The 15,108-nt window shown below is 37.5% G+C and overlaps 1 protein-coding gene across 1 annotated transcript in view; it reads left to right on the top strand.

Moving 5' to 3' along the window:
* Nucleotides 1-15,108, top strand: part of LAMA3 (laminin subunit alpha 3) — a 573,745-nt gene that overhangs the window by 372,241 nt on the left and 186,396 nt on the right. The window contains exons 28-30 of the mRNA XM_053714980.1: nt 4,431-4,539; nt 5,454-5,551; nt 8,930-9,092. Of these exons, the coding sequence (XP_053570955.1) occupies nt 4,431-4,539; nt 5,454-5,551; nt 8,930-9,092 (370 nt within the window). The remainder of the gene's footprint in view (nt 1-4,430; nt 4,540-5,453; nt 5,552-8,929; nt 9,093-15,108) is intronic.

Here is a 15,108-nt window from a genome sequence, read left to right on the forward strand (position 1 = left end):
TCCTGATAGGCTGGGGAGCAGTTTGGGACTTTCTAAAAGCTCAGGGCCTGTGGTCTTGGGAGGAGTCTTCTCTTCCCTTATTCATCTTGGATTTGAGAGCAATCTTCAATGCCTTGATAGCTTGGCCTCAGTTATCTTTAGTCTGGTTTATCAGATTCCAGTCGGACAACATCACCTCAGTGGCTTACTTCAACTACCAGGGGGGAACTCGGAGTTCCTTGGCAATGGAGGAGGTTACTTGCATTCTGCAGTTGGCTGAAGCTCTTGATTGTCTCCTATCTGCTATCTACATTTCAGGAGTGGACAACTGGGAGGTGGATTTTCTGTGCAGACAGACTTTTCATCCTGGGGAGTGGATCTCCATCCGGAAGTGTTCTCACTGATAACCCTCAGGTGGGGGCTTCCGGAGTTGGATATGATGGCGTCTTGTCAATACACCAAGCTTCCAAGTTATGGTTCAAGGTCAAGAAATCCTCAGGCCACTCTGATAGACGTTTTAGCCTTCCGTTGATTTTTTCTCTGGCATACTTGTTTCCTCCATTTGCACTCCTTCCACGAGTCATTGCTCGTATCAAACAGGAGAGAGCATCTGTAATTCTAATAGCTCCTGCATGGCCTCGCAAGATCTGGTTAGCGGATCTGGTGGATCTCTTCTCTTGGAGGTTCCTCTGAGGAAGAACCTTCTATTTCAGTGTCCATTCCTCCATACAATCCTGGATTCTCTGAAGCTGACTGCTTGGAGATTGAACACCTAGTTCTGTCTAGACGTGGTTTTTCTGAAACGGTCATTGATACTTTGCTTCAAGCTTGTAAACCTGTTACTTGCAGAATTTGCCATAAGGTATGGCGTAAATACCTTCATTAGTGTGAATCTAAGGGTCTCTCTTGAAGCCGGGTGAGGATTCCACAAATGTTATCTTTTCTTCAGAATGGCCTGGAGAAAGGTTTGTCAGTCAGTACTCTGAAGGGTCTATTCTTTTGCACAAACGTCTGGCAGATTTGCCAGATATTCAAGCTTTTGTTCAGGCTCTGGTTAGAATCAGGCCTGTGTTTAAACCTGTTGCTCCTCCATGGAGCCTTAACCTAGTTCTTAAAGTTTTGCAGCAAGCTCCATTTGTGCTGGTGCATGTTGTTGATATAAAAGAGTTTTCTGAGCATTCAGCTCTGCAGTGGGATTCCCTGTACCTTATTTTTCATCCAGATATGGCGGTCCTTTGTACTAAATTGGGTTTTCTCCCTAAGGTGGTGTCAGACCGAAATATTAATCAGGAAATTGTTGTTCCTTCTTTTTGTCCTAATCCTTCTTCCCATAAGGAATGTATTTTGCATAACCTGGATGTTGTGCATGCTCTAAATTTTTACCTACAAGCTACTAAAGATTTTCCGCAGTCTTCTGCCCTGTTTGTTGTTTTCTCTGGAAAACGTAAGGGTCAGAAGGCCACTTCTACTACTCTTTCTCTCTGGTTAAGAAGTATGATTTGTTTTGGCTTATGAGACTGCTGGACAGCAGCCTCCTGAGAGAATTACGGCTCATTCCACTAGGGCTGTCTCCTCATCTTGGGCTTTCAAAAATGAAGCTTCTGTGGAACAGATTTTCAAGGCAGCCTCTTTTGGGAGAAAGGTTCTTCAAGTGGTGGTGCCTTCTGTTTAGGTCCTCCTGCCTTGTTCTACCTCCCTGTTCAATCCGTGTCCTCTAGCTTGGGTATTGGTTCCCACTAGTAATTGGAATGGCGTCGTGGACTCTCCATGTCATAGGAAAGAAAACAAAATTTATGCTTACCTGATAAATGTATTTATTTCTGGGCATGGAGAATCCACAACCCCACCCTCTTTTAAAATATAATTCAGCATTTTTTTTTAGTAAACTTCAGGCTCCTCTATACCCTTGTGTTTCTTCTTTTTCCATTTTCCTTCAGCTGAATGACTGGGGGTTATGGGTAAGGGAAGTTACACTTAACAGCTTTGCTGTGGTGCTCTTTCACTCCTCCTGCTGGCCAGGAGTTGAATATCCCACTAGTAATTGGAATGGCGTTGTGGACTCTCCATGCCCGGAAATAAATACATTTATCAGGTAAGCATAAATTTAGTTTCTTTCATGTTGAGTTAGCACAAGTTATTTTCTTGCTCCATTGGCTTCTATGGGGGAATAGGCTATTGCATTCACAATATTGTAAGTTCGGCTTTTTAAGCTCGTCGGGTTAGTGCATAAGCAAAAACAGTTTACTTTAAACTTGTAATATGAGCACAACCTGACACACACTTCTAGAGGGTGCATTAAATAACACTCCACTTGTAATCTGACCCTTAATACACTAAGCTCATGAGATGATTCAATAGTTATCAGGTACAAGTCTTTAATACATTGGGGCCAATTTATCAAGCCCTGTATGGCCCCTAATGCATCTTTTTCTGCACGAGCCTTCAGTCTCGCCGGATGCAGGAATTAAGAAGCAGTGGTCTTAAGATCGCTGCTCCTTAACCCGTCCACCACCTCTGAAGCAGCGGACAGCAATCTGCATGATCACATAGGATCGGTTTGATTGACACCCCCTGCTAGCGACCGATTGGCCGTAAATCCACAGGGGACGGCATTGGACAAGCATTTCTTGTGAAATGCTTGTGCAATTATAAATGCAGACAGCGTATGCATTTATTGATGTGCGGTGGACATGATCACTACAGCGGATCATGTCCATCCGTACATTGATAATGCGGCCCCATAATATCTTTAAAGGATAGGAAAGTCAAAATTAAACTTGCATGATTCACATAGAGCATGTAATTGTAAGACACTTTTAAATTCACTTCTATTTTAAAATGTGCTTCGTTCTCTTAGTATCCCTTGTTAAAAAATGAATATGCACATTTCATACACTAGTGGGAGCTAACTGCTGATTGGTGCCTGCACACATTTGTCTCTTGTTATGAGATAACTAGATGTGTTCAGCTAGCTGCCTGTAGTACAATGTCCCTTCAGCAATGGATAACAAGATAATGAAGCAAATTTGATAATAGAAGTAATTTGCAAATTTGTTTAAAATTGTATGTTCTATCTGAATCATAAAAGAAAATATTGTAGTTTACTATTCCTTTAACAACATTCATCAAATAACTAAGTATAGGGTTAATCACAATCCTTTAGAAAAACATATAAAAATTGATTTGCCTGTAAAAATCCCCATATACTTTAAAGTGATGGTAAATGTAACTATACTTGAGTTTATATTTTAGAAGCATTACTCAATATAAGCACAGTGATGCTTTTGTTTTGTTTTTTAAATAAACATTTTTTCTTACAAAATCTTCATTTATAAATGTGCTCCGTTAAATGTTCCCCGACTGCCTCCCTGTGAGCATATCAGAAATCTCTATTTGATTGACAGGGGCATCATCCAATCGGAACTGCACCATAGACCCTATGTAAATCTGGTATTAGCACGCTCTCGTGCTCAGAGTTTTAAATGGCATCAGCAGAAGTTGTAGAATTGCAACTGCGCAAGTGCAGTTACAGCCATGATCTTGTTGCTGCTTATAGTAAAAAGTGAATTTCCCTGTCAGTAGCAATTCACTGTTTACAGCAGCGCAGAAGACAGTGCTAAAGAATCCCCCATGGGCCGCCACCCCCCTACCCAAACGTACTTATAATGCAAGTATCTGCAAACAAAAGTGCTTTTACTTTAAAAATTATTAATGTGTCATTTTCACCACTGCTGTAAACAGTGACAGGGAAATTCACTGTTTACTATAAGCAGTGGTGAGATTGTGGCTGCAACTGCACTTGCGCAGTTGAAGTTCTGCTGATCTGCTGATGCCATTCAAAACTCCAAGCACGGGAGCGTGCTAATACCAGATTTACATAGGGCGTATGGTGCAGTCCCGATTGGATGATGCCCCTTTCAATCAAATAGAGATTTCTGAAATTCTCACAGGGAGGCAGTCGGGGAACAGGTAACGGAGCACATTTATAAATGAAGATTTTGTAAGAAAAAATCGTTTATTTAAAAGAAAACAAAAGCATCACTGTGCTTATATTGAGCAATACTTCTAAAATATTAACTCAAGTATAGTTACATTTACAATCACTTTAATGGTGATTTTCTGATGAAAATCATTAGATACGTTTTTCTAAAGGATTGCGATTGACCCTGATATTGTTATATTTAAGTACATTGTTTTTCTTATAGTAACCATTTCTTCTCTACAATTTGCTGTCCCCATGGTAAATGTCAGCAGTGTTTACTTGTAAGGAAATAATATGCGTAATTAAACTTCATGATTCCGATAGATCGTGCCATTTTAAACCATTTCCCAATTTACTTCTATTATCAAATTTGCTTTGTTCTCTAGTTATCTTTTGAAGAGTAAACATAGGAATAATAGAATAATTGATAATGCTGGAAAATTGGCCAAACTTTTTTTTTCCTTTTCAGCTTCCCCTGCCGTAGTATTGCAATAGATAATATGAACAGAATTGCAGTGTTTGAGCTACAGACAGATGTAGAGATACAGCTAATAGCATCTTCAGTAAGCTTCCTGCTGGTAAGTTTATACCCATACAACACATACAGTTGTTTCATTTCTGAGAACAGAGGCTCAATGACCTAAATAGCTTAGAGGAGAGAAGGAGGTGATAGTAACTTTCATGTGTATTAAGAGGCTTAGTAAAGCTGAGGCTATGAGTGTTTTTCGTAAAAAGAAAAACTTAAGAACAAGTGGTTATGATCTCAAGCTGAAGTGTAGTAGATTCAGGAGTAGTTTGTAGATGCAATGCTTTACAGAAAGGGTGAGTGATTCATGGAATAAACTTCCACAATAGGTAGCAATGACAAACACTGTGGGGGACTTTAAGAATGCCTGGGATAAGCATAAGGCTATCTTATGAACTAGATAAGTTTATTCCTTTAGGAAATATTGGGCAGGCTTGTTGGTCCTGTGGTTCTTAGCCACTGTCAGAATCTATGTTTCTGTGTTTTATGAAAATGTATTTTATTTGTGTATTTATGTAGCATACATCTCCCAACAATCTTGTCTCTAAATTTAACATTGCTGTAAAGTCAAAGTCTTACCATTTGTGCAATATATAGTAATGAAGTGTAATGTGGGTTTTTCATTTAAAAAAATTACCTTTCCCCTAAACCATCAGCTGCCTTTAGGAAATTATGGATCTCAGTTATATCAAGACCTTGTGGGCCAGCAAAGGACGTTAAAATGATTAACTATTAGTGGGTTGACAATTCTGCTTTGATATATATATGTATATATATTATATATATATATATATATATATATATATATATATATATATATATATATATATATATATATATAGATAGATAGATAGATAGATAGATAGATAGATAGATATGAACTACTGTATTTTCATTATAACATGTTGTGTGTAATGAAATTCAGTTCTCAGACTGTAAAATATTTTGTATGTTATTTTATTACAGCACAGAGTGTGCCTTGTTCCAGAAGAAGATTTCTCAGTTGAATATGCAGAGCCTAAAGTGCATTGCATCGCTGCCTATAGCACTACTTCCAGCCAACGGTACCTGTATGAGTTTTTACACATCATTTTCTCTTACAGCTGTCTAGCCTAGAGAGAAATCTCTCTAATACACATTATCCTATGGAGCTGATTGACTAACATGAGAATAGTGTCATCATGCTGTAGTGTCTCATCACCACAGGACAAGAACAGAAGGGGAATTTCAATTGTTCTCCTATTGGCTGGCTCAACCAACAGTGATTTCCTCCTTCAATTTTCAATATCATCAATTAGTTTTGTATTTAATTTTGTAATAGTAGCCCCACTACAGTGTTCTATTCAGTTTTTGAGGTAGGAAGTCAGTGATGGGATAGAGAATAATGGTCACAGTGACTTATGTTTTCCCTCTAGGAGGCAGATTCTGCAGAGTATTGCACAATAGTGAAGCCTGCATGCTAATTTCTACCAGTATGGTATTAAGATAATACCAGAGGCAAGGCTGTGTGACCTTCAATAATAATTATAGTATATATATATATATATATATATATATATATATATATATATATATATATATTTAGCTTCCTAATTTGCACAATTTATGGGAGAGGAAAGCAGAGTACTACAGTCTCCCCAAAAGGCAAGATGATAAAGGAAATAAAACTGTAGCTTTAGGGTATGCAGCTTTAATTCAGATAACCAGCATAAAACAGCAAGTAGTGATTTATTTCATGTTTTTACACAACGTATACAGACAAAATTTCATACACAGCACAGACAAAAATACTAGAGCAATGTGCATACAAACATCACATTTGTCAAACAATTTACAATGTTGATTAAACTAGAGTTTTGTCACAGTTGTCACAATGTCAGACAATTTTTTCTAGAATATTAAATGACTTAAATAAGATATAAAACAGAAACATTTATTTCCAGAAACTAGAAAATATCTTAAGCCTCTCAGCCTTATTTATTCAGCCATCTTGCTCCATGCTCGTAAGCATCCAGTGATGTTATTTAACAAACAGTCCATATTAATGAGAAATGGAAAGTTTGTATCAGTTAAAGGGACACTGAACCCAATTTTTTTCTTGCATGATTCAGATAGAGCATGCAATTTTAAGCAACTTTCTAATTTATTTCTATTATCAATTTTTCTTCGTTCTGTTGCTATCTTTATTTGAAAAAGAAGGCATCTATGCTAAGGAGCCAGCAAATTGTTGGTTCAGAACCATGGACAACACTTGTTTATTGGTGCTGTCCAATCAGCAAGGACAACCCAGGTTGTTCACCAAAAATGGGCCGGCATCTAAACTTACATTCTTGCTTTTCAAATAAACATACCAAGAGAATGAAGAAAAATTGATAATAGGAGTAAATTAGAAAGTTGCTTAAAATTGCATGCTCTATCTGAATCGCAAAAGAAAAATTTTGGGTTCAGTGTCCCTTTAATGCATCACCATTGAATCCCTTTAAAGGGGCATGAAACCCACATTTTTTTCTTTCATGATTCAGATTGAGCATTCAATTTTAAACAACTTTCTAGTTTACTTCTTTTATTAAATCTTCTTTGTTCTTTTGGTATCTTTTGTTAAAGAGCAGGAACGTAAATCAAGGGCGAGCACATGTCTGGAGCACTATATAGTAGCAGTTTTAATGGGGAGAGAGTAAGCGCTAAAAAGCTTAAAAGGCTAGTAAAAAGTACATTTTAATACATATAAAAATGTACAAATGGCAATCAGATGCATGGATCCATGTCTGACTTAACAAAAAAATATATAATAAACAAATTTAAAAGTATCTAAAAATATCCAATGGAGTAAAGCATGTGACGCTGACTTAGTGAGCCAGTGATGAGGAGTTAGAAGGACATGTACATTCAATAATATAAACAACCTAAGTGAGTGATTAAGTGCACACAATAGCTGTCAACAAAGAAAAATAGCATCCACAAAAAATAGTGTTCACAAAAATTGGCGTACATAAAAAATGTTCAAATGTTCAACCGGTTATATGTAAGTGAATCCAGTAGTGTTTCCTCCAAAGTGACGTGTAGAAATAAAACGTGAAGTCAATAATAATAGAATGTAAACGTTGAGTGGGTCAAATTAATGTGGTTCAGCTTCTAAATTAAAAAATTGTAAATCCGTGAGGTGTATAAAAATAAAAATAAAAATAACTTGTGAAAAAATCCACGTGGAAAACTTTAATTCAAATGATAAACAAAGGTCAAAAATCAAAAGACAAAAATAAAAAGACAAAAATATCAAAAGACAAAAATAGAAAATCAGTGATAATATTAAAAAGCACTAAAGATCTAGTGAAAACAAATCCTTAATTCAGATGTTAAAAATCCTTGGTAAGATCCATAACAAACAAATACATCGATAAAATACCTAAAAGGGAACAAAAGAGAAACAAATAGTGCAACACTGTATATGATATATAATATAGGTAATTAAAACCAAGCTCACCAGTATGCCAACGCGTTTCGGCCTAGACTAGGCCTTTCTCAAGACTATACTGTATCAGAAAATCTGGGAGCTTTAAGTAGGGTCAGTGTTGAAATGATTGGTGCTGTTTTGGCGCAACATTTTTAGAGGCACCTCCCTTTCCTGTTTCACCCATTGCATCTCTGGGATATTTCCTATGTTATGTTTATGTTTTCCCATCTTAATGGTCAGTTGGTTCCTATTATTGCCACAAATTCTAGTATAAATCTAGATTTTCCTATTTATTTGTTTTTTATTTTCATTATTAGGTAATAGTAGCGTTTTGTCAATGTTGTTATTATTATATTCTGTGTTAACTCTGTTAGTTTTCTGGGCGGGTTTCCCCTTTCTTTGGGCTCAAATTGCTTATTTATTTACATGGACTGGTTCTCATTTATGAATTGCCCCTGTTGATGTCAAAAACTTAATTTCCAATGCGATCTTATTTTGAAAATTGCTATGACCGGAAGTGGCCTGGTATCGTGGCATCAACTTCCGTTTTAGCTTTTGGGAGACATAGTTTATTCGATTCACCGGTCTCTATCATGTGACCGGAAGTTCTTTGGTCCACCGGTCTGCATCATATGACCGGAAGGTGCAGCATCATATTCCCCATTGACTTATGGGATATGTAGTTCCCTCACTTATTAGGACTACAGATCTTTCTTAGATGTTCGGTATTACCCGATCTTAGCAGTTTTGCAGTAATGTTATAATTTGTAGAAGTACTATTTCCTGCCATGTAGTGCTCCAGACACCTGCCTAGGTGTCTCTTCAACAAAGAATACCATTAGAGAGAAACTTTCTAATAGAAGTAAATTGGAAACTTTTTAAAAAAAGAATATGTTTGGGTTTATATCTTTTTAATGGAGTTTTTGATTTATTATATTCTGTGTACACAAACATATACATTTCATTTCATATACAGTAAATTTATTTACAGCCCTTCTTGTATCCGGTCTTCTAATTATGAAAATCCACCAACATCATTAATTCTGGATGCTGTAAAAGATTCAAAAGATTCTGATGTACAAAGGAATGTTATACATGATCCTGTCGGAAGTCCTTGGCACCAGTATAGTGGGGTCCTGTTGAAAGCGCCTCAGGTATTTGTTTAATATTAAATGTTAATTAAGTGCGTCAAATGTAAATGACAATTTTAATATAGAAGAATTGTAAACAGAATTTGGGAACATTTTTTACTACATATATGTAAATTGAGACTGCATTGTAAAATGTGTTTAATATGCTTCAAATGACTTGTTATACCAGCTGCACAGTTTTAAATGTATGAGAAATTACTCATTTAGATATATTTTTGTATTTGCAATAACTGGTTTTGCACATTGAAACCACCATCCATTGCTCTCTAAACATACCATTTTAAATGGTCTGAGCCTGCATGAAGAGCAGCCTTCCTTATCTTTCTCTTTATCCAAAAAAATGATTAGGTACTGACATTGTCATTATGGGAAGCAAGTTCAATATATTTAATATGCAGATGGTATAAGTCATTGGAAACACATTAGGGGAAAGTGACAGTACAGTGCCCCTTTACTAATAATGCAGTACAGTAACATGCACAGTACACAGTACAGACATAACAGCTGACTGTATATGATATTTCTTGTTGATCAAAAAATTATTACAAACATAATATCAAATTGTGGTGATAACCAAGTGTCAAAGTCCTAATTCAAACAAAACAGGTTAGTAAAACAAAATACATTATAACCATATTTTGTCACATTAAGTGTTCACCAACTAATATTCTAAAAATCTGTTATCTGAATTATAGTGAAATCCCATATTTTTAAGATGTAAATAATAAAGAATAACTGTGCAGGTTGCTTCCTTTTTAGAAAAGACACAATAATATATCTTTATACACTCACACTAAATGGATTATCAATACTTTTGTACATAAAATCCAAAGTGACCCGTCTATTTCATAGTTCTTAGGATAAATCTTTCATGTTTCTTCAAAGAGAGAACAGCATAGTTTTTAAACAACATATATGTAAATGTATTTCCTCATTTTAAAAAACAAACAAAAAAACAAACAAAAAAAAATCCCAAACAGTGGATAAGGGGGTTAATAGGTGTGCCTATATAAATAGGCGTTAGGTAATATATACACACACACCAATGTGCTTATATTAGCTAAAGCAAAAAAAATAAAATTGGTTTAGGATTGCAATAGTGCAAACTGAAATAATAGTGCTCAGTACATCATATGCATACAATATTAAAATCAAGAAAATTGACAATAAATAATGATAATAATGTGTATAAAAAGTGCTATAAGAGTCATATATCAGGGGATATTCACATATGCTCCTAGAGTGTCTCTGATATACCGAAATCCAAAGTTCTGGAAAAAACAAACCAATTGGCTGCTCTTCTTCTGTAAATGGCTGTTCACTTAAAAGAATCCTATAAAACAAATTAAAGAAGGCGCAACATAGCTTAGTATTGTCTTATACAGCTGGTAGAATGATAATAAATGGAAATTCACTCACATTTAGTGAAGCACATCAAAGTGCTGTACTCGCAGGCCAGATCTTCTAGAGTAATCTGGCTAACTCGCCTCCCGTATCATGAAACCAGTTGTAGGTATAAATCCAGTGGCGAACTGTTTGATGCTGGATCCAAAGATTCGGTGTGATTCCAGTAAAATAAACTGCATCAATACCGGAACCAATAGCGTGTGCAAAAGCAGTAAGGTTAAAAGATGTGCTTCACTAAATGCGAGTGAATTTGTATGTATTATTGTTCTACCAGCTGTATAAGACAATACTACGCTATGTGGTGCCTTCTTTGATTTGTTTTATATAATTCCTCATTTGTATAAACACCCGCTTGCAGTGCTTAGCAGTTATGGTCAGCTGTTTTATATGTTTGTTTTTGTGTTTACCCAAGTTCCAAATCTACTTACACACAAAGCTCTTTTATTTATGCAATTTCCATATCCTTATTTTAAAAGCATTTGCTATACATGATAATACTATATTATTATTATTATTATACTTTATTTATTAAGCGCCAACATATTCCGCAGCGCTGTCCATGGATACAATTCATTTAAATAAAACAATGATATAAAACTTGTAAGAGACAGGACAAAATTTACAAACACATACAGGAGGGATTGAGGGCCCTATTCCCGTGGGAATTTACAATCTAGAAGGGTAGGAGGTTGGGAAACAGGAGGTGAGGACTGCAAGATTGAGAAGGATGTTAATACAGAGTTAGATGAGGGAAATGTTAGGGAAGTGAAATTAATTTATTATTGAGTTGGGTGGTCGGCTTCCCTGAACAGAAAAGTCTTCAGGGAGCATTTAAAGGAAGACAGATTAGGGCAAAGCCTGACAGCACGAGGGAGAGTGTTCCAGAGGGTAGGTGCTGCACGACAGAAGTCCTGCAGTCTAGCATGAGAGAAGGTGATAGTTGCGGATGCAAGGAGCAGGTCATTGTTGGATCTTAGTGGACGGGCTGGAGTATACTTGTGTATTAGAGAGGATAGGTAGAGGGGAGCGGCGTTGGTGAGAGTTTTGTATGTAAGGGTGAGAATTTTTAATTTAATTCTGCTGTGAATGGGGAGCCAATGAAGGGACTCACAGAGAGGTGCAGCAGATACAGTTCGACGGGAAAGGTGGATCAGCCTGGCAGAGGCATTTAGGATGGATTGAAGGGGGGAGAGGCGGGAAAGAGGAAGGCCAGCGAGTAGGTTGTTGCAGTAGTCAAGTCGGGAGATAACAAGGGAGTGGATTATTTGCTTTGTGGTGTCAGCGCTCAGAAAAGGGCGAATTTTAGAAATATTGCGTAGATGATTGCGGCAGGATGTAGAAAGCGATTGGATATGGGGGATGAAGGATAAGTTTGAGTCAAGTGTGACTCCGAGGCAGCGGACTTGGGGCGATGGGGAAATGGTGATGCCGTCAACAGGGATAGAGAAGTCAGAAGTCGGCGTAGAGCTTGAGGGGGGGATAAGAAGGAGCTCAGTCTTGGACATGTTAATCTTTAGGTGGTGAGAGGCCATCCAGGAAGAAATACCAGATAAGTAGTTGCTGACATGAGAGAGGACAGAGGGAGAGAGAGCAGGGGTGGAAAGGTAGATCTGGGTGTCATCAGCATAGAGGTGATATTTGAAACCATAACTGTTGATAAGTTTACCTAGCGAAGAAGTATAGATGGAGAAGAGTAGAGGACCCAGAACAGATCCTTGAGGTACTCCAACAGACAGAGGCATAGGAGAGGAGGAGTCGCCGGCAAGTGACACAGAAAAAGACCTGTGAGAAAGATAGGAGTGAATCCAGGAAAGAGCAGTGTCACAGAGACCAAAAGAGCTAAGGGTCTGTAGGAGGAGGGGGTGGTCAACTGTGTCGAAGGCAGCTGAGAGGTCAAGTAAGATGAGTATAGAGTAGTGGCCAATATTTTTAGCAGAGAGAAGATCGTTTGTGACCTTGGTAAGGGCAGTCTCAGTTGAGTGTTTTGGGCGGAATCCGGATTGCAGTGGGTCAAGCAAGGAGTTGGCGGACAGGAAGTGGGTTAGGCGATTGTAAACTAATTTTTCAAGGAGTTTTGATGTTAGTGGAAGCAGTGATATGGGGCGGTAGCTTTCAGGAGAATTTGGGTTGAGGGAGGGTTTTTTGAGTATGGGAGTGACTTTTGCGTGTTTGAAAGAAGATGGGAATGAGCCGGTAGAGAGAGATAGGTTGAAGATGTGGGTAAGAGCAGGAGTGAGGGTGGAAGATAGGGAGGGAATTAGATGGGAAGGGATAGGGTCGAGTGGGCAGGTAGTGAGGCGTGAGGAAGATAGTAAGGAAGAAACTTCATTCTCAGTGGTTGGATGGAAGTTACAGAGGGTGGCAGAGGGAGTAATTGGGCCTGTTGTTGGAGTATTGCAGGTTGGTGCTGGGATGTTGCTTCGGATAGTATGAGTTTTGTTTAAAAAATAGTCAGCCAGGTCTTGAGCACTAAAGACAGGCGGGGGTGGTGGAGCAGGTGGGTAGAGGAGAGAGTTTAAGGTGGAGAAGAGTCGTTTAGGGTTTGAGGAAAGAGTAGATATGAGAGAAGAGAAGTAAGTTTGTTTGGCTAAGTGAAGGGCGGAAGTGTATGAACGAAGAATAAACTTATAGTGTATGAAATCAGGTTCAGAGTGAGTTTTCCTCCAGACACGCTCGGCAGTACGGGAGCATTTTTGCAAATAGCGTGTTTGCTGAGCATGCCAGGGCTGTAACTGACGGCGTGGTGTTTTGCGCAGCTGGGGAGGGGCAAGTGTGTCTAATGCAGAGGAGAGAGTTTTGTTATAGTGGTCTGTAGCGAGATCAGGGCAGGTTATAGTGGAGGTGTGAGGGAGGAGATTTTGAATGATTTTTGAAAATTGGAGTGGATCCACAGCATGTGTATTTCTACAGGTGCGGGGGCGGGATGGAGAAGTGGGTTTAGCTGTTGCATTAATATTATAGGTGACCAAGTGATGGTCTGAAATGGGAAAAGGGCGACAGGTGGTGTCAGATATAGAGCAGAGGTAGGAAAATACCAGGTCGATGGAGTGTCCATCACGGTGAGTCGGGAATGGGGTGGATTGTGAGAGACCGAAGGAGGATGTGAGTGAAAGAAGTTTAGAGGCAGCAGGGGCAGATGGGTTGTCAATGGGAATGTTGAAGTCCCCAAGAATTAGGGTTGGTATATTTGAAGAGAGAAAGTGAGGAAGCCAGGCAGCGAAGTTGTCAAAGAATACAACTAACTAATACAAATCATACATTGATTATAAGTCATTGTATTTTTTTTTACAGTTCTTTATGCATGTAGTGGCTTTCCAAAGCTCCTTTTCTTTAGATGATATGTACAATGTATTATTAATTTTAGATTACTGTGTGTGTGTGCGAGCTTTGCCCACTGTCCTTCCTGCAGCTTGTCTGTCAGGGACTGCCCCAGATACACCTACAATGCTCTGATTCCTCCCAACCCTGTTCTTGGTAAAACGTTCTGCCCAAAACATGCCCCGCCCTCCCGTTGCAGCTCAGCCCAGAATGTTGGGAGTTATGGTTTAAACATATATGTAAAATCCTGCTCAGGAGCTGCAATATTGCTGTGCAACCAATGATTGGCAGGTTGCGTAACTGCTGCTAATATTAGGTTTCTAAGCAGACTTTAATTTTGTGAGGGATCAATAATAGGAGTTGACCACAATCCTTTAGAAAAACTAATGATTATCAACTGAAAAACACCATTAATGTCTATGGAGATATTTTTAGATACATTGTTTGATTCATGAAAGTTTAATTTTGGCTAGACTATACCTATAAAGTTGTTTTTTATATATATAAAATAAATGTAACAAACATTACCAGTATTTTTCAGATTACATATAAATACTAATACAAATTTAACTAAAGTGACAAGTTTATATCATAGCATGCTCCCATTACGAACCAGATTACAAGTGGAGCGCTAATTTGCCCGTTTGCGGGTATGCAATAAATAACCAGCCATTACAAGTTCACGGTAGCAATTAGCGCTCAGAAAAAAAGAGATCAGATCTCTGGTTCATTTTCTAAAAGTGCCCCAAATTACCCCAAATTAGAGGGTCTTTTATTTTTCTATGGAAAAAAATTTAGATTTTTTTTTTCATAGAAAAATACTGCACTAGGCAGTTTTAAGGGGTTAAAAATTGGTGGATGTGGGTGTTAAAAAACAAAAAGGAATTGAGAAGTGCCTTTACATTGCAGTCTATGGGAACTGCGTGTTCCCTGTAAATATATATGTATATGCTTATATACATATATATTTATGTGTTACTATATGTATATACATTTGTGTTAGGGATGGGCGAATGTTTTGCAACATTCTAAAAATTAAACTAACTTTAACACGTTCGTGTTCGTTCATTCGTTTCAAATTTCGAATGTTTGTATAACATTCTAATATTCGTTTAATGTATTAGTATTTCTAATGCTATAATTTTCTAATCGATTTAAATTATGCAATATTCTAATTAAAAAAATTTTATATTTGTAATAGTATTTCTAATGCTTTTTTTTAAATGTAATATTCTAATTATGCAATATTCGAAATAGAAACATTCAAATTGATATATTTGAATCTATTAATGTA

Source organism: Bombina bombina, chromosome 5 (genome assembly GCF_027579735.1).
Source record: "Bombina bombina isolate aBomBom1 chromosome 5, aBomBom1.pri, whole genome shotgun sequence".
NCBI classification, from domain to species: domain Eukaryota; kingdom Metazoa; phylum Chordata; class Amphibia; order Anura; family Bombinatoridae; genus Bombina; species Bombina bombina.